The sequence below is a fragment of the Equus caballus genome, chromosome 20 (assembly GCF_041296265.1).
Source record: "Equus caballus isolate H_3958 breed thoroughbred chromosome 20, TB-T2T, whole genome shotgun sequence".
NCBI lineage: Eukaryota > Metazoa > Chordata > Mammalia > Perissodactyla > Equidae > Equus > Equus caballus.
Window position 1 is genome coordinate 37222680 of NC_091703.1, and position 17575 is coordinate 37240254.

Sequence of the window (17575 nt, forward strand, 5' to 3'; positions counted from 1 at the left end):
CAAACCGCTGGCTCTCTTCTCCCGCCCTTTCCCTGCCTTCCCGTTCGAACCGCCAGGGCCGGCCCCGCCCGCTGCCCATTGGCTGGCTCTGGGTGGCGTCACCGCCTCGGTAGTAACCTCGGGGCCTGTGCCCCCGCCCTGGAAGCGCGGGGCGGGACGCAGCCCGCCGACTCCCTCGCGCCAACCGCCAACGGCCGCCGCCCCATGAGGGCGGGGCTCAGCGCTCCCAGGTGCCGCGCGCGGGAGGGGTCACGCGTGCGCAGAAGCGCGGCAGTGGTGGGGGGACGACTTGCCACGGGGAGGGCGGGAGGGGGCGGGGCACTCGAGGGAGGAGGGCGTGGCGGGGGCAATGGGAAGGGTGAATGGAGGGCGGGGTCGTGAACTGGGGCCGGGGGGCGGGGCTTGAGGTGACTGTGGAGGTTGGGGGGGCAGTTAACGGATGTGGCATGGGGTGGGGGCCAGTCGGGAGGCGGGCGGCCGGGAGGGGGGATTCCCTCCTGCCCCGAGGGCGGGTGTCCCTTCGGAGGAAGGGGCTGCGGGGATTCCCTCTCCCGCCGGGTCCGCCCGCCCGCCAGCCCCAGCCGCGGAGAGGCCGCCGCCCGCTCGGCGCCCTCCAGGCCTCTTGGAGGTGAGGGAGGTGGGGTGAGGTGGTGCCCGCCCCCCCGGCTCCTCCTTCCCCCCAGTCCTCCCCTCCCACCACCCTCCGCCCGAGCCGGTTTGTCCCTCCCCTCCCCTCCCCTCCCCTCCCCTCCCCTCCTTTCCCCCGCCGCCTCCTCCTGCCGCTGCTGCTGCTTTGGCTGCTGCGTCATACGCCCCAGAGCCGCCGGGACGGAGGGGCTGGGCCTGGGGACCCCCCGGCCTCTGCCTGCACGCCCCACGACGCCCAGGCGTGCCCTCCCCGCGCGGGGGGTTCGCCTCGGTCCCCCACGTCTGCCTCTGCTCGGCTCTCGGCGGCCCCAGCTGTCACTGGTAAGGAGGCGGCGGGAGGCGCCCGTGGGGGGGCAGGGAGCCGGGGGTCGGCGCGCAGGGCGCGGGCGGGAGAGCCTCGCCGCCCTGGCATCGGGTCCGGCTGGGCCGACTCAAGTCCCCTCTCGGACTCGCCGTCGTGGGGAGTAGAGACCGGGACGGGGACACGCCCCCCTCCCGGGGCACTCAGGGAAGTTATCTAACCCGGGGGCAGGGAGCCCCGAATTTGAGGGTGACCTGACATAACCTGGCATCAGGACGATTGTTCTGAATGAGACACGCAGGCCCAGGGAGGCAGCCGTTTCTACTCTGGAATACCTCTCCAGAAAAGCTCCCAAAACACATCTGTGGGTGACAGCACCCCAATTATGATACCTCTAAACAACAAGAGAAGGTGACAGTAGAAACTGAGCGGTAACCTTTGCTTCTGCAACCATCGTTTCTGCTAAAATCTCAAGACCAGGATATAATATCCCAGGGGAGCTCTGTAAGCTGGGAATCTAGAGAACTAGGTTGGGGGGGTGGTTAGGGAAAGGAGAGCTAGTCACTGGAGTTGGAAGAGCAGGAGTCAAAAAGCTCGTGAGGGGTGCGGAGTGGTTTCCTATCTGGGTGTCTCAGGGATTTGAAGACTGGGGGCGCAGCCGCTTGAGCCCTTGAGAGAAACATAGCCAGAGAAAACATGGCCAGTCGCTCAGCATTCATAACCTCCTCCTCCCATCCCTCTTCTGACTAGGCCCCCCCAGGATGCAATGGCACAGCCCCCCCGGCTGAGCCGCTCTGGTGCCCCCCCACTTTGGGACCCAGCTTCCCCTGCTCCCACCTCAGGCCCCAGGCCTCGACTTTGGGAGGGTCAAGATGTGCTGGCCAGATGGACGGATGGGCTGCTATACTTGGGGACCATCAAGAAGGTAAGACCTTTGACCTCTGACCTGTCACCTTTTCCCCATTCCGCTTATCTAGTTCTGGTTCTTGTTTCATCCTCTGTGCTCATCCATTCCAGGTGGACAGTGCTCGGGAGGTGTGTCTGGTCCAGTTTGAGGATGACTCCCAGTTCCTGGTTCTATGGAAAGACATTAGCCCTGGTGAGACCCTAGAGGCCTGAGAGTGTACCTCCCCGGAACACAGAAACCTGGCTCGGGGACAGAGAGGGGCTGACCGACAAACCCCCTGACACTGTTCCTTCACAGCTGCTCTCCCTGGGGAGGAACTCCTCTGCTGTGTCTGTCGCTCTGAGACTGTGGTCCCTGGGAACCGGCTGGTCAGCTGTGAGAAGTGTCGCCATGGTGAGACAGGAGGACACGTGAATGGTCCAGCTTGCCCTGGTCCTTCCAGGCTACTTCTGACCCTTCACTCCAGCACTGGTCCCCAGGCCACTGCTCTTGCCAGTCTCCTTAACCATGTAACCTCACTCCTTTCCAGCACAGGCAGAGGCAGCCATGGAATGGGGATGTGTGAGCTCTGCAGGCAGAGGGTGGTTCAAATACACCCTTTTGTAATCGTATGACCTTGGGCAAGACCCTAAACCTGTAGGAACCTCAGTTCCCTTACCTGTAAGATAATGGTAATACACAGAGCCCAGCAGGACCATGGTCAAGGATTAAGTGGGACGGATAAGACTCTTCCTGTCCCAATACCTAGCACACGCAGGTTGAAAATAAGGCTGTAATACATGTACAGGTTGTAATAAGTGGTCTACCATCAATATTATCATTATTCAGCTTATCACCAGGACTGCCACGTTCCAAGGGCCCCAGCCCCTGGAGAGGGAGAGGGCACATCCTGGGTCTGCCGCCAGTGCGTTTTTGCCATCGCCACCAAGGTAAAGGCACCTTCCTGTGGGAGCCTCCCACTCACATCCTCTCCCAAGCCTTTCCTCACTCCCCTGAGGTGGCCCACCTGTTCTGTCTCTGCAGAGGGGGGGTGCGCTGAAGAAGGGCCCCTATGCCCGGGCCATGCTGGGCATGAAACTCTCTCTGCCATACGGGCTAAAGGGGCTGGACTGGGACGCTGGACATCTGAGCAACCGGCAACAGAGCTACTGTTACTGTGGTGGCCCTGGGGAGTGAGTAATCAGAGGCAGAGGGTTAAGGAATGAGTAATGTGGTGGTGGCAGAGGGAAATCCTAGGGAGTGAAGGAGAAAAAACGGTGAGGGGTGCTGAATGGGGTGGAAGTAGGTGGTGAGCAGGGTTTGGGGCAGTTAAGGGGGGAGTGTCTGGAGGTCACTAGTCCTGTGTCCCCCTCAGGTGGAACCTGAAAATGCTGCAGTGCCGGAGCTGCCTGCAGTGGTTCCACGAGGCCTGTACCCAGTGTCTGAGCAAGCCCCTCCTCTATGGGGACAGGTGAGACCAGGCCAGACTCGCCAGGAGCCCAGGGAGCCCTCCTGCTCTGCTCCACCCTCTCAGATCCCTTCTCTTCCCCACCTCTGAAGCCTTCCCCACCTGTTCGCCCCGTCCTTGCTTGTGAGTCCTTCATGGCAATGGTATGGTCTCCCACATAAGGTATGTTCTCTCCCTCTTGCTCACGTCCAGGTTCTATGAGTTTGAATGCTGTGTGTGTCGGGGGGGCCCTGAGAAGGTCAGGAGACTACAGCTTCGCTGGTGAGCTGGATTGGGCATGACCTCAAGCTAACTCCTCTCTCAGCAGTATTTCACCCTACATGCCCCAACCTCCTACCTCGGGACTCCCTTGGCTTTTGTAATGCTTCCACGACCTTGACAACTCAATGTTTCTGCAGGGTGGATGTAGCCCATCTTGTCCTCTATCACCTCAGTGTTTGCTGTAAGAAAAAATACTTTGATTTTGACCGTGAGATCCTCCCCTTCACCTCTGAGAATTGGGACAGTTTGCTCCTTGGGGAGGTAAGGGGTATGAAGCTTTGGCGCTTAGGGTGGAACAGGGAGATGTGAAGAAAAGGGGAAGGGAGGGTTCACTGCTTTCCTGACCCCATTTTCCTTCCTCGCCCGCAGCTCTCAGACACCCCCAAGGGAGAACGTTCTTCCAAGCTCCTGTCTGCTCTCAACAGCCACAAGGACCGGTGAGTTGGAAGGAGGCTCAGAAAGAGATGGAGATGTGGATGTGGAAGCCTAGGAGGGGAGGGGCCGCAAGCTACCTGGATCATCTCTGAAAAGGACTGAATGATGGCATAAGAGGGGTCCTTTTCTATAGCACTGACCCTATATCATTTCTCTCCTCACCCCAGTTTCATTTCAGGGAGGGAGATTAAGAAGAGGAAATGCTTGTTTGGTCTCCATGCTCGGATCCCTCCCCCTGTGGAGCCCCCTACTGGAGATGGAGCCCCCACCAGGTCACTGGTCCAGGGGGGATGGGGTATAATCTGGGGGTATATGTATGGAGATGGGGAGGTCTTTGGGGTGTCCGGGAGGGGGCTGGGGGGATAAGGAGGCCTCTTACAGCTTCCCTTCAGGGCAGGGCCCTGGGGGAGGGGTCTCACGTCCCCTGGGGAAGCGCCGGAGGCCGGAGCCAGAGCCCCTGAGGAGGAGGCAGAAGGGGAAAATGGAGGAGCTGGGGCCACCCTCAGCAGTGCGCAATCAGCCCGAGCCCCAGGAGCAGAGGGAGCGGGCTCGTCTGCAGAGGGCACTGCAGGTACAGGGGCAGAGGGAACGCCATGGGGCAAATGGCGGTGTGGGAAGCAATCAAGGATTCTCTCTCAGTCCTTTGCTCCTTCTTCCAGGCCTCAGTGTCTCCACCACCCCCCAGCCCTAACCAGAATTACCAGGGCAGCAGCGGCTACAACTTCCGGCCCACAGACGCCCGCTGCCTGCCCAGGTGAGTGCTCCTTCACCCAACCAGATGTGCTCCCTTGGAACCTCCCCTCCAACTATCTATATCCTCTGGACTTTCTCACCCCAAATTCTTTTCCCTCTCACCCTTGGCTTCCCACTTCTTGTCTTAGAGAGACTTCTAGAACCAGTGTCTGATCCCCAGTATTCTGGGGATGGGGGTTCCTTGGGGTAGTGTTTGAGCTCTGCCCTTCTCACGGGGAGAGGGTCTGTTCCCCTGCCTCAGGTCCTGACTTTCCCCCTCCCCAACCCCAGCAGTCCCATCCGGATGTTCGCTTCCTTCCACCCCTCTGCCAGCACCGCAGGGACCTCTGGGGATGGTGAACCCCCAGACAGGTGAGATTCTACCCCTTTACCTGTCACACCCCTCTTCACCTCTGTGTTCTTAAGTTCTCAGTGTCTGTCCATTTCTTCATTCCTCTGATCCACATGGGGCATCCACTTCTGGTCAATCTTCATCTGCATCTGGACTCACAATTGCCCTCTTTCCCTAGGTCACCCCTGGAACTTCACATTGGTTTCCCCACAGACATCCCTAAAAGTGCCCCCCACTCGATGACTGCCTCATCTTCCTCAGTCCCAGCCTCCTCCCCAGGTCTTCCTAGACGCTCAGCTCCCCCTTCTCCTTTGTGCCGTAGTTTGTCTCCTGGGACTGGGGGAGGAGTCCGAGGTGGGGTTGGCTACCTGTCCCGAGGGGACCCCGTCCGGGTCCTTGCTCGGAGAGTACGGCCTGATGGCTCTGTGCAGTACCTGGTTGAGTGGGGAGGTGGGGGCATCTTCTGAACAACCTGCCTCTGTCCACCTCCCCATTCACACACACCGGCACTTTCATACCCTGACCTCTGACCTCACCTACAGCTGGGATGTACCTGGGGAGGTAGGGGGTCATTCTCCCTGCTGCCCAGGCTGGAATCCAGGTGGGGGGCTGGGGAAGAGGTTCTCTCTTCTCTACTCCCTTCATGATTCCTGACCCTTCCCCCATCCCTCTTCCCATTTCCTTTGATGTTATTTTGTTACAGCTTTTTAAATATTTTTTAAAATTATTTAACCCCTGGGGACGGAGACTGAGGGGGGAGGGGGGAATGATAAAGGATCCCAGACTCTGTATGATTGAAATAAAGATAAATAAACAAATCCAGCATCCCTGAGTCATTGTGAAAGATAGGACTAGACTAATTTTCCCAACCAAATTTCCATATGTGACAAGGAAAAAGGCAAAAGGCAGCAAGAACCAAAGATAGGATTTATTAGGGTGCCATCACCTGGAAGTCAGAGGGCACTGAAGTGTATGAGGGGAACATGGCAGGAACAGGGCTCATCATGGTTGGACTGTGCTGGAGTCAGAAATAACTGTCACCTGGCGCACCCAATTCAGGTATGGGATGTTCCCCTGCTCCACAGGCAATGCAATCACCTCGGCCACTTCATAAGGGTGCACAGAACTGTGAAAAAGATGGGGGCGATCACTCAAAGACTTACCCAAAGGAGCACACCCCCTCAGACTGCCCAGCAAGTCCCACCACACAGTATACACCCTCCCCCCAACCCATCTCCAAGTTCTCACCGAACAAAATCTGTCAAAGCTGGAACCAAGGAACTTTGGGTTTTAATCATCTAAGGGGTGAAGACAGACATGGTTGAATCAAGGGGTGGGGGTGATGGATTTCAGGATCAGGTGAGGGATAGGGTCAAAGGGGTCAGCCAGTTGACGTTTTGTTGGGTGGGGGAATGTTTCTCACCATCAGCACCTCACTGTCCTCCTCAATCTTTCCTTTCCACTCATAGCTGAAAAGGTCAGGGAGAGAGTGTTGTGGGAGAAAAGATTTCCATCAAGGAAAAAGACTGCCAGTCAGCCCCTAGAGTTAGCTTAACCCCCCAACTCCTATGACTCACATGGATGTAATCTTAGGGATGAGGTTGACGCAGGCTGCCAGGTGCTTCTCCACTACAGCCCTGAAGGTGAAGAGACAGCCCCATTCAGAGCGCCCCATGACCCGGATTTGTGCACTGGCAGCCCAGAGACAGGCTTCCCAAGCCGGAGCAGGCAGGAAGCAGCGGGCGGGCACTGTTCTCGCCCACCCCCAACTCTCCCTTCATGATCATTCTTCCCTGCTTCACACTGAGGTCCCCACCTGGCGATCTCCTTGGCAACCTTCTCGTTGGGGCAGGTGACGAAGGCTGCAGAGACGGAGCCGGGAACATAGCCAGAGCCCGAGGCCTGCGAGGGCTGGGACGGGGGGCTTCCTGAAGCCATGGACAGCAGGGCTCGGGGTAGCAACAGAAGGCGGGAGGCCCCAGGCAGCAGCACTGGCATCCAAAGAAGCGACAGGAGCAGAGCGGCCTGAGAGCAGGAGGTGAATTCGGTGTCTCCCCACAAATCCCCCCAGGAAACTGCATCCCAGGAACCTTTGGCTTGGGTAGACACTCAGATTCTGCCCTCCCTCTTTTGCACTCCAAAGGAAAAGGTCCCTGAAGGTCGGAAAGAAACCTGGAAAATTTAAGGCAAAGACTCTCTTTTCACTGCCTCCTGAGGGGCCAACCTCTGGGATGTGGGCGCAGGTGGTGGTCGCGGCTTCAAGGACCGGAAGGGGCGGGGCCGGCCACTCACCCCTCCGCCGAGCAGGATTGCGGAAGCCCGCCCCCGCCGCATGCAGCCTATGCTGGAGGAGGAGGGTTGAATATCAAAAGCCACACGTAACGCCGAGAAAGGCCCCCAAACCCAGGAACAGCGACCTCTTCTTACCTGGGCAGCAGGCACGTGATAAGAAAACAGCGCACACCACGTGACAGTAGAAACCGGACTACCCCGCGCCTCCAGAGCCAGCCAATCCCGGCCCTCACGTGGCCCGGCTTGCCCCGCCTCCTGTTGAGGGAGGAGCGCAGGGGAAATCTGACCAATCGACAGCCGGATCTGCAGACGTGCACAGAAATGGCATGCTCGCTTCCGTGTAAACCGGAAACGGCCAATTGCGGGCTGAGGAGAGCTCCTGCGGCGTTTTCCACTGTCACGTGAGGGGACCGGGCCCCTCAGGCAGCGGGACCTGAATGAGCGACGCGAAGAGGCCAATCACAGGCCAGCCCCGCAGGCCACGTGATGAGAGAGCTGGCGCTAGGAAAGGGGGGCTGGAGACCCCGCAGACTCGATGCGTCAGGTTGTGGAGTGGGGAATCATACTTAACCCCCAGAATGTGCCCAGTGACAGCCCCTGCCCTGTTCCCGAGGCCTTAAGGAGTGGGAGGGTCTGAGCAGATTGAACCTCGGGGGGCGAAGAGAGCGCCCCCTGCCATTTTGGTTAGGACTGACAGATGCTTGGGTTTGGGAATGAACAGTGATGATCTGAGGAGAAGCCAGCTGTCCCTGGGTAGAGGGAAGTGATTAGGCAGGCATGGGCTTGGCAAGACGAAGGCTAGGTGAAGAAAGATGCATTTTAAAAGGACAGAGTGAGACCCTGTAAATGGGACAGAGGGGCTGAGGGCGCCTCAGCCTTCTTAACTGAAACCCCAAAACTAGAGACTGTGAATTGAGGAGGTGGGGGCACATGAGAGCTGCAGGTTAGAGATATGGAGAGGACACCAGGAAGTAGTCATGGTCCTTTTGTCCCTTACACCCTTCCTATTTGACTCTCCAGGACTGGTCTACCTCTCAGCCTTGGGTCTCCTTCCATTAACCCATCCCCCCAGGAGCCAGGACCTGCCCTACATAACCTCCCTGGGGCCCAAGCACATCCTGTGACCCAAAAATGGAGAGAGGGGCCAATGAGAGGAGAGACAGGTGGGGGGAGGCAGCAGAGAAAAAGGCTCTTGCCACTCCCCTTACCCAGTATCCCCCCAAGGTCTGGGGTCTCCCGTCTGTTGGGTGGGTGTGACCAGGCTGATGTCAGTGTTCTCTCATACCTGCCTCTCTGGGGTTCGGATCTCCCTGAGATCCCTGCTTTGGGTTTGGAGTTTGTCTCTGAGATGGAGCTCTGTGGGGTCTTTCAGGATTTGCCTTGGGATCTTTCTCAGGATGGAGTTTCCTTTTTGTTTGGGGGGTTTCTGTGTCTGCAATCAGTCTCTCTCTGAGGTCTTTCAAACTCTTCTTGATGTGTTTGGGGTTTCTGAGTTCTCCATCTCTGGGCTAGCTGAGTGTCTCTTCTCTCTCTCCCTTCTCTCCTTACCCCCCACCCACCCAGGTCTGGAGTGTCTCTGTCTCTGAGTCTGCAGTTTCTTTTTTCTGAGATCTAAGACCGGGGTCTCAGATACCTCTCTCTGGATCTGAGTTCTCTAAGACCTAATTCTAGGTCTAGGTTCTTCTGAATCTGGGTCTCATCCTTTTCTCTGAGTCTCCATCTCAGGTCTTGGTGCCTGAAATCACCATCTGAGTCTGGAGTCTAAGATTTCTGTGGCTGTGGAGAACCTTTTTGAGACTGGACGCTCAGATTCTGACCTTTGATCCCTTTCTCAGGGGAGAGTCTGGGGTCTTTTTTTTCTGAAATTGGGGTCTCTGTTCCTCTAGATTTTGGGTTTGTGCCTCAGATTAACTCCCAGGGGGTAGCAAGGTATCTTTCTCCGGGTCTGGGGTCTCTCGGTCTCAGGGTCTCGGGTCTGCATCTTTAGAACTGCTCTCTCTCTCTGGTGTGTTTTTGAGTTAGGGGTCTCTCTCTCTCTCTGGTTCTCGCTGAGTAGGGGTGGGGGCTGCAGAGTCTCTCTCTCTCTCTCTCCTCCTCCTCCTGCTCTCTCCTCTTGCTCGCTCCCCCGCCCCCCTCTCTCTCTCTCCCGGCTGCCGCTGCTGCTGTTGGCTCCTATTCTCCTCCTCCTCCTCCTCTCTCCTCCTCTCTGCTCCTCTCCGCTCCTCTCTCCTCCTCTCTCCTCCTCCTCCTCCTCCACCTCCTCCTCCTTCTCCCCCTCTCTCTCCCCCTCTTTCTCTCTTCTCTTTCTCCCCCGTCCCCCCGCCCCCTCCCCCCCAGGCCTGATGAGCAGGTCTCGAGCCTCCATCCATCGGGGGAGCATCCCCGCGATGTCCTATGCCCCCTTCAGAGGTACGTGGTTGAGGGGAGGGGGAGGGCCAGTGGGGGGGGCACGAGGGGGAGGGGCAGGGGCGGGGGGTGGGGGGAGCAGAGCTAGGGCCAGGGAGGGGAGCAGCTGAAATGGAGGGAGAGAGGAGGACCGGGAAGGCAGGGATGGGAGCAGTGGAGAAGGAGGGGTTGGGCGCCAGAGGATAGGGGTAGATAGGGGCCCGAGGGGCCAGGAAACAGGCTTTGAAGGGGGCTGAGGGAAAAATGATGAAGGGGAAAGACTGCCAGAAAGGGTGGGAAGATAGAAGGATAGGCTTGGGGGAAGAGCTGCAGAAATAATTTGGAGGTGGGAGCTGAGAGAGGAGGAAAATATCAAGGAAAATAGAAGAACAGTCTTAGAAGAGGGGCTGGGGGGATGAAAACATAGGGGTGAAAAGAGAAGCCAAGAAGATGGGGGTTAGAATATGGTGGGGGGGCTCAGAGAATGGTAGGGGGTAGGGAAAAAAGAGGAGGATGGAGGGAGAAAAGAAGGGGCCAGATGGAGAGAGAGGGAGGCAGGGAGGGGGGAGGAAAGAAGGGTCCAGATGGAGGGAAGAGAGGAGAGAGGGAAAGGGTTGGGGGAGGAGAGACGGGGGGGGGGGGGGGGGGGGCGGACCACATTATGTGTGTGTTTGTTGGGGGGGGGCAATACAAGTAAGATTGAGTGATGGGAGTAGGGGGCAGGTTAGGACCCTGCCCCAGGCTCTGGCCCTCATTAAGGCCTTTGACCAGTGAAATGTAAGCCCTGGGGTCTTATCCGCTCCCTTCACTTCACCACTTTTACCCCCCTCCCCCACCTCCAATCCTTATTTCCATTCCTCCTCCCTCCTCTGGTGTCCATCACTTATATCTTTCCCCCCATATGGTGTCCGTTCCTTATATGAGTCCCCCTTCTGTCCTTCCCCTGTATCAGTCTCTTCTCTGGTGTCCATGCTCTCTCCCTGTCTTCTATCTGGTAGCTCCCTTATATCTTTGCCACCTCTTCAGCTCCTCCTCCTTGACCCCCTGCACCAGTACTCCTATTAGGTCCACCTCATTTCCGCTGCCCCGTGTCCATTTGGGCTCTTCTGGTATATTCCCTTGTCCCTAGGGATTTACCATCATTTATGCCTCCTTTTCTCTTAGATCCATCCCTGCTATTTGTCCCCCAGCCCATCCTCTACTCCCTACCCCATTCCCTCTCTTGTCACAAGTCTGTGCCTACCCACTTTCCCGTAATACCTCAGCTCTTATCACCTACTCCTCTTTGCTTGTCTCTTCTCTTCCTGGGGTGTTGGAGATTTGGGGTGCAAAGACAGGTTTTGACGGTTGGAACAGGGCCTATAAGAGATGCCCATCTGAGCTCTGTGGGATTTCTCATCCTAGTACATCTTTCTCCTTTCTCAGCTATGTTCCTGTCTCTTGCATCTGCCTCCTAGAGTCATCCTTAAACTTAAGTTCACACAGTGTGTGTGTGTGCGTGCGCGTGTGTATGTTTCCAGAGTTGCTCCTAAGCTAAGTTCCGTGTGTCCTTCCCTGCTCCCTGGAGGAAGGTGCCCCCTGAAGTCTAACTGCCTCCCGGTGGCTGCACCCTGAACCATCCCCTCCCATAATGATCATGTGTATCAACATTCTCCTCCTCTGGGGGTCCTCAGAGTCTGAGTGTGCGGGGCATGTTGCCTGCAGTGTCTGCAGTCTCAGAGCCTAGGTATTGGTAATCTCTGCATCTAGGGGGTACTGCTTAGCGTCTCTGAGATGGCACCGAGATAGTGAGAGTTTCAAAGTATTGGGGTTTCTAGATATCTATATTCTGGGGGTTCATCTCTCACTCTGATCTGCAGGTTGGGGAAATTGAAGGACATGTTTGTAGACAGAAAGGGGCTAGGTTTTTCAAAACTCTCCTACGTAGGGCATTAAGTTGGAATGAAGCTCAAAGACCAGTTCTTTTCCTGCAATATACGTAAGATTAATTATCCTGTAAAGGAGACAGAATTTGATTTTTCTTCCTCTAAACTTTCTCTTATTCTGATGCCTTAAGCTTATTTATTTTCTGTCACTTTGTCACCAATTTGATTTCTCTCTTACTCCCATAGGGCCTGTCCCCTGTGTTCCTGTGATGGTGTGTGGCATTGGGGTTTAAAGGAGAGGCAGTTTGCAGGGATGGGAGCATGGGAAGAACAGGAGAGTTGGGGAAGAAGGACCCTGGGGGCATCTCTGAGCCTGGGCAACCCTTAGTCTACTGTTCTTTTCTAGAAGTTTTGTCCCCATCCCCAGCTTTAGTCTTTGAAGGCCCCCTCCATATCATAGGCCTGGATCTTCTGTCCTTCCCTTCCTTCTTTCTTCCTCAAGCTCCTCACTGTGCCTTGGGAAGGTTCCTAACCTGTGGAGTTGGCTTCCATCCTGTCCATGGAAACTAGGTGGGGAGGGGAGAGGACAGTATTGAATCTTTTGATCTCTGGGCACAGAGTGGGGGAAGAGATCAATTCAGTCTTTAGTCATTCAAACAAGGGCATATTTCCTACCTCACTCCCCAGCCCCTCCACAGCCAGATGCTGACAACATCCATCCTCCCCCTACCACCAGAAGAACCAGAACTTGCCCCAAAGGATGAGCAGGGTGGGGCTAGGGGAGGAGGGAATGGAGGATAGAGGAGAGGCAGGAGGGGAAGCCCTCTCATGTCTGACTCTGTGAGCAGGTAAGCCCCCTCACTTCCTCTCTTTTCCAGATGTTTAGCTCTTAGAATTTCATGACCCAAATGTTTCTACATCCCCAACCCCATTCTTCTTTCCCACAGCTGTGCAGCTTTCCTCTTGCTCTCTTGCAGACGGGTGGTTCTTGTCTTCTGTAGTTATTCGGACACCCTCCCTCTTCTCAGACACCTGCCACCAATGTCTCATTGTGTTTTTCTTCTGCCAGTTTTGCTGTACCCTCCACCTTTTTATTTTTCTGAAGGGGATGGAGAGCTCCTTCACCTGTCTCTGCCTCCAAACCTGTACCCTCTCTGTCATGATATAATTTGCTTCCCTGAACCACCTCTCTGTATGTCTTCCCCCAAGTCTACAGAGCCCCCTGTGATGTAACTCCCTTCCCCTCTCTCTCCCCAGATATAGAGGCTTATCTTCTGTTCCTTTAAAGTTACCAGGTGCCTCACCCCTAACTGTGATCTCCTCAAGGTGGGTGGGGTCCCCTTCTCCCACTTTGTGGACTCTCTTCTAGCCGTTATAGGCCTCTGTCTCCCAAATGCATATAGCCTCCCTTACCATTTCTGTGTGTCTCTGTCCCCTAGATGTACGGGGACCCCCTATGCACCGAACCCAATACGTTCATTCCCCATATGATCGTCCTGGTTGGAACCCTCGGTTCTGCATCATCTCGGGGAACCAGCTTCTCATGCTGGATGAGGATGAGGTGAGCAGGGTAGGAAGATTGGGAGAAGACCTCTGGGTAATGTGGGAGAACATGGAGAGAAAGATGGGGAGAAGCTTCATGAGTGAAGGGGCGAGAGACACAGGACGGCAGACAAAGAAGAGAGAAACATGTGCAAGTGATAGGAAGAGGGTGGCCATTGAGATTTGGGTTGGGATGTGGAAAGGAGCAAGAATTCCCTCACCTTGGCCAGGGGGGTCTTTGAGGGCCATGTCCAGTGTTGGGGAAGAAATGTGGTTCCAAAGATTTGGGGGGTGCCTCCTGTTTTCACCCAGCGCGTGTTGTGGGATGGGTTAGGATGGGAAAGGGAAACCGAAGGACTTGGAGAAAGGGTGAAGGAATGAGAATCACTTGTAGGATCACCCCAAGAACCCTAATCTCTCCCTTGACTGAGCAAGATCCATCACTCACCACCCCTTGTCCTTTCCCGTCATGGGGCAGAGTGCAGGGAGGGGAACTGAAGGGCTCAGAGAAAAGGCAGGGGAGAGTGGGGTCTTTGGGAAACTGGGAGGGGGCTGGAGGGTACTAGGAGAGATGACAGAGGATGTTGGCTTGGATGGCGGTGAAGACTGGGAAGGTGCCTCAGACCAGAGTTGAGAGAAACACTGAGAGGGCTTTCTCCAGGGACATCAGGAAGGAATATAAGGGAGGAGATGCCTGGGATGAGGGATGAGGGGAACTGGGAGTATGGGAAGCTGTCTAAAGGAGTAAGATAGGGGCAGGGACTGGCCAGAGAAAGATGAGAAATAAACAGAGGGTTCTTGTGGGAGGTGGTGGCCAAGCAGGGTGATTAGAGAGCCAGGGGAGTGTGGATTCTGATCTGGGAGCTGAGTTAGCAGTGGAGGGTCCATCCGAGGAAACAGTGGATGTGAATATGAAGGGTGGATGTCCAGAGGTATGATTCAGGGTGTAGGGGTGATTGGAGGACCAGCTTTAGAGACTTAGAGGGTAGCCTGTGGGACCAGAGAGGTGGTGAGAGCTGTGCCCAGAAGCTGTTGGAGGGTGTGGTGAGGCAGGGCTAGAACTGGAGTCGGGGTTAACCAGGGTTTTGAGGGACCTGGGGGCAAGAGAGAGTGTGGAGAGATGGCTGGGTAGAGAGATTCCAGGCCACAAAGTTGAGGCGTCTAGGGGAGGACATGGGAACGTTAAAGGGTGGTTTGGGGAGTCAAAGTTTTAGGCATTGGGGGGCATTTGACTGATTCACTAAGAGTCACCAGTCTTAAGCGAAGGTGTGGGGTCTGTTGGATAAATTGGGGAAACTGGAACCAATAAGAGTGGGGCCTGTTGTGAGGATGAAGAACGAGGACAATGGGTGGGGTAATGAAGAAATGACAGATGGAGACAGGTTGAGGAGACCGGTGGCCAGCAAGCTGAGGGGCAACAAGAGTGGCCAGAGTCTGGAGTAGGAAGGGTGCAGAGAGAGGGGAGTGGGATGGAATTGGGAAAATGAGCAGTGTGTAGGGCCACAGGGAGCTAGAATTGATGGCTTGTGGAACTAGGGCTGGGGACTAGTGGGGTGGGGATGGTTCCCGTAGGGGTGGAGGAGATTGGAGGGTTGGAGAGGGGATGTTGGGGATGAGGCTTAGGGAGAGGTAATGGCTAAAGGGAAGAGGGAAGTGAGAGAGGTTGAGTTGGGGGGGGGCGATGGAAAGAGATGAAATGTGGGGGGAGGTGACCAGGCCCTCTGGGGGGTGGGGAGGTTGGGTCCCAGTCTGGCCGCAAGCCTGGCCGTGGGAGGGAGACAAGCTGTGGATCCTGATTATAAATGCAGCTTCTGCTACCCCCGTGACAGGCAGGGAGGGAGGGAAGGGGGTGAGGGAGGTGGGAGGTTGGGAGGAAAGCAGAGAGAATGGAGGAACTGAAGGTCAAGGGGAAAGTGGATTCAGGGAGTAGCAGACTCCTGAGGGGCTGCGGGAAGAGCTGAGTAGGGTTTGGGAGAATTCCCTGGAGGGTGTTTCAAAAGAAATGGAGGGAGAAAAGAGGAGGGTGGGACGGGAGGGAGGGAGAAAGACTTGGAGAGAGAAGGCAAAGAGAGATCGACTCACCCAGAGACACTTAAAGAGTGTGGAGGGGCAGAAGGTGGGCAGGCCGGGTGGAAAGGGAGGTTCATCCTTCCTTGGTGGGGGAGGGAAAGAGGAGGGTCGGCCTGGGCCAGTGAGGTCTGACACACCCCCGCATCCCCTAGATACACCCCCTTCTGATCCGGGACCGGAGGAGCGAGTCCAGCCGCAACAAACTGCTGAGACGCACAGTCTCCGTGCCGGTGGAGGGGCGGCCCCACGGCGAGCATGGTACGGCGGCCGAGCAGGCTCTCGTGCCCCGGACAGTGGCGGGGAGAGGGCTGAAGGTGGACCGGGCTGCAGGGAGGGGGGAGTCGGGGACCTGAGGGAGCTGTCAGGGGGTGGGAGGAGGCGGAGACAAAGTCTCACCTCCTGCGTGTGGGAGCCTGGAGGAGAAGCGCCCTCCTCTGGGATCTGGAGCGCGACAGGGGCTGTGGGTGAGAGGCCCCAGTGGTCCTGGCTCTGTTTCGCTCCCTTTTTCCTCTCCAGCAGCGAAGTTTGACTGTTTTCCTGGTGCTTGTAAAAATAGTCTCTTTAGATCTTTAGCTTCCTGTCCGAGTGTTCCTGCCCCTGCCCCTCCCAGCCGTTGGTCTGGGATCTTGGAGAGAATGACCTAGTTCCTGCCCTCCCTCCAGACCTCTGCCCCACCCCCAAGCTCCTGATTCTTCTTCCAGACCTTCTGTTCTGTGGGCCCTCCCTCATTTCTTGCCCCTTTTTTCCTCTTCTTTTCAACTGCTTCTATTTTCTGCAATTCTGTCACCCCCTTTCTCTTTCTTCCCCGATTTCTCTTATTTTCTCTACCCCTCTTGATTCCTCTGTCTCTCCCCACCGCTCCCGGTGGAACTCCATCAGACCCCCATCTCATCTCCTTTCTGTCTGTAGAGCTATCTGCTCAGTCTGTCTCCAACTCTCTCCCTCTCTCCATCTGTCTCTTCCTCTCCCTCCCTCTTTCTGCCCCCCCTCCACCCCCCTCTTTAGTCATTTAAAAAAAGATTTTTGTCTTCCTGAGAAGTTCGCTTAAAAGGTTTCCATGGGAACAGTGAGGGGAGATGAAGGCAGAGAACAGTGATCTGCAGCCAAGGTGCAGAGAGACGCCCTCAGCCCCCGGAAACCCCCTAGTCACTGCCCCCATTACCGCATTCCCCTTCCAGGACCAGGGATCTAGGTCCTCTATCCCCTCAAACCCTGGTGACCCCTTTCTTCCACCAGCTCCCCTTCCCCTCAGGGATCCAGGCTTCCAGTTTCTCTTCCTTAGAACCAGTGGCCTGTCTCCGTCCCTTGGCTCCCATCAGCCCTCTTCTGATAAGCCCAGGCCTCACTGCCCTTGGGGACCAGCTCTGGGACCCTGGGTGGGTGGCCAGGGATGTGTGTCATTGTCATGGAAACCTCTGACCATGGGGGTGTGTGGGTAGTACATCTCTGTGAGGCAAAGCCAGGTGGTGGTGGTGGTGGTGGTAGTGGTGGTGGAGTGTGTGTAGAGAATGTGATGTCTGTCACATCTGTGTGTGTGTGTGTGTGTGTGTGTGTGTGTGTGAGTCATGCCATGTCTGGGAAAGGTTTGTGTGCACGTGTGCATACCTGTGTGTCCAGGCCAGAATGGTCACATGCTCATGGAGCATGTTTATCATATGTCCCGTGGTTGGTGTCTCTGCCCACATTTCCCCATCTTCTTCCTTACCCTAAGTCCTCAGGGTCTGGGGTCTTTGATGTCGGTCTCCTGTGTGCTTTGGGTGGGGGGACTCGTGTGCGTTTGGAGTTGGGGATGGTATGTGTAGGTGGTTGTGTTGAGGGTTCAGTAGGGGTTGGGAGGGGGTCCAGGGGTATAGATGTTTTGGGAGAGGGTTAGTGAAAGAGTTGATAGCTGGGGAACGTTTGGCGTTTTTAGGGGCACATGGAATGTGTAAAGGGTCTGGAGGATGTGCAGGGGACACTGGGGTCTTTGGGGCCTTGCGAAGACGTGTGCTGAGGCTGTGAATGCCCGAGCCCAGGAGAGGTCGCCGGACCTTTGAGGAGTATTAGAATCCAGGGCTCCTCCTCTGCTGGGTGGAGCCGCCACCCCTTGTTCCCTCCGCGGTTTTGGTGGGGGGTCCTGCTCAGGCGGGGATGGTGGGAGGCCCGGTTGGTTTTGGGGGTCCCCTCGCCCCCCTCCCCCGTCTCTCTCGCGCTGTCTCCGGGCGACGGGGCTCGTGACAGAGGCGGCCACGGCAGCAGCGGTCGCCTAGCAACGGCGGCGGGGCCCGGGCAACGGCGGCAGCGGCGGGAGCGGCGGCGGAGGGAGCCGTTCCCGCGGCCGTCACCGCGCGGCCGTCCC

At 56.6% G+C, this 17575-nt stretch overlaps 3 protein-coding genes across 30 annotated transcripts in view; 2 read left to right on the top strand and 1 right to left on the bottom strand.

The window, feature by feature from the left end:
* Positions 1–384: 384 nt before the first annotated feature.
* Positions 385–5915, top strand: PHF1 (PHD finger protein 1). Of its 5 annotated transcripts, none has more exons than XM_005603814.4 (15): positions 385–969; positions 1700–1874; positions 1967–2048; positions 2154–2249; positions 2685–2785; positions 2880–3028; positions 3211–3306; positions 3496–3564; positions 3702–3825; positions 3934–4001; positions 4167–4271; positions 4381–4570; positions 4659–4753; positions 5026–5103; positions 5262–5901. In XM_005603814.4, exons 2-15 carry the CDS (start codon positions 1716–1718, stop codon positions 5548–5550), a joined length of 1701 nt encoding a protein of 566 aa, XP_005603871.1. In that variant the 5' UTR covers positions 385–969; positions 1700–1715; the 3' UTR covers positions 5551–5901.
* A 76-nt stretch (positions 5916–5991) lies between these two features.
* On the bottom strand, positions 5992–17455 carry CUTA (cutA divalent cation tolerance homolog). 10 transcript variants are annotated; one of them, XM_014734352.3, is made up of 9 exons: positions 16943–17455; positions 15634–15774; positions 7511–7808; positions 7256–7427; positions 6900–7108; positions 6661–6720; positions 6507–6552; positions 6332–6381; positions 5992–6209 (listed from the first exon to the last, which is right to left on the bottom strand). In XM_014734352.3, exons 5-9 carry the CDS (start codon positions 7079–7081, stop codon positions 6086–6088), a joined length of 462 nt encoding a protein of 153 aa, XP_014589838.1. In that variant the 5' UTR covers positions 7082–7108; positions 7256–7427; positions 7511–7808; positions 15634–15774; positions 16943–17455; the 3' UTR covers positions 5992–6085. The 10 variants fall into 10 exon arrangements, with proteins under 10 accessions (XP_014589838.1, XP_070100559.1, XP_070100557.1 ...); XM_070244458.1 differs by having other exon boundaries at positions 7376–7427; positions 15634–15780; positions 16843–17430; XM_070244456.1 differs by lacking the exon at positions 7256–7427 and having other exon boundaries at positions 15634–15780; positions 16843–17455.
* SYNGAP1 (synaptic Ras GTPase activating protein 1) overlaps positions 7750–17575 on the top strand; it is a 33635-nt gene continuing 23809 nt past the window's right edge. For 13 of the 15 annotated variants that reach the window (XR_002802214.2, XR_002802212.2, XR_011429679.1 and 10 more), the window contains exons 1-3: positions 9699–9784; positions 13065–13186; positions 15390–15495. Coding sequence is in view for 9 of the 15 variants with exons in the window: in XM_023624720.2 (XP_023480488.1) it covers positions 9718–9784; positions 13065–13186; positions 15390–15495 (295 nt within the window). In the remaining 6 variants the exon portion in view is untranslated. Of the gene's footprint in view, positions 7920–9542; positions 9785–13064; positions 13187–15389; positions 15496–17575 lie in introns of those variants that run through there. The other 2 variants (XM_023624717.2, XM_070244450.1) reach the window with 2 other exon arrangements.

Excerpts from the sequence above, each read along its gene's own strand:
- PHF1 (XM_005603814.4), top strand. The coding sequence starts at position 1,716 with ATGGCACAGCCCCCCCGGCTGAGCCGCTCTGGTGCCCCCCCACTTTGG. Across the intron at positions 3,826-3,933 it reads ACAGTTTGCTCCTTGGGGAG|CTCTCAGACACCCCCAAGGG; the intron begins GTAAGGGGTATG and ends CCTCGCCCGCAG. Across the intron at positions 5,104-5,261 it reads GATGGTGAACCCCCAGACAG|GTCACCCCTGGAACTTCACA; the intron begins GTGAGATTCTAC and ends CTCTTTCCCTAG.
- CUTA (XM_070244456.1), bottom strand. The coding sequence starts at position 16,922 with ATGTGGGCAGAGACACCAACCACGGGACATATGATAAACATGCTCCAT. Across the intron at positions 15,781-16,842 it reads ATTCTGGCCTGGACACACAG|CACCAGGAAAACAGTCAAAC; the intron begins GTATGCACACGT and ends TATTTTTACAAG. Across the intron at positions 7,809-15,633 it reads CAGGCTCCCACACGCAGGAG|GTCCCGCTGCCTGAGGGGCC; the intron begins GTGAGACTTTGT and ends TCGCTCATTCAG.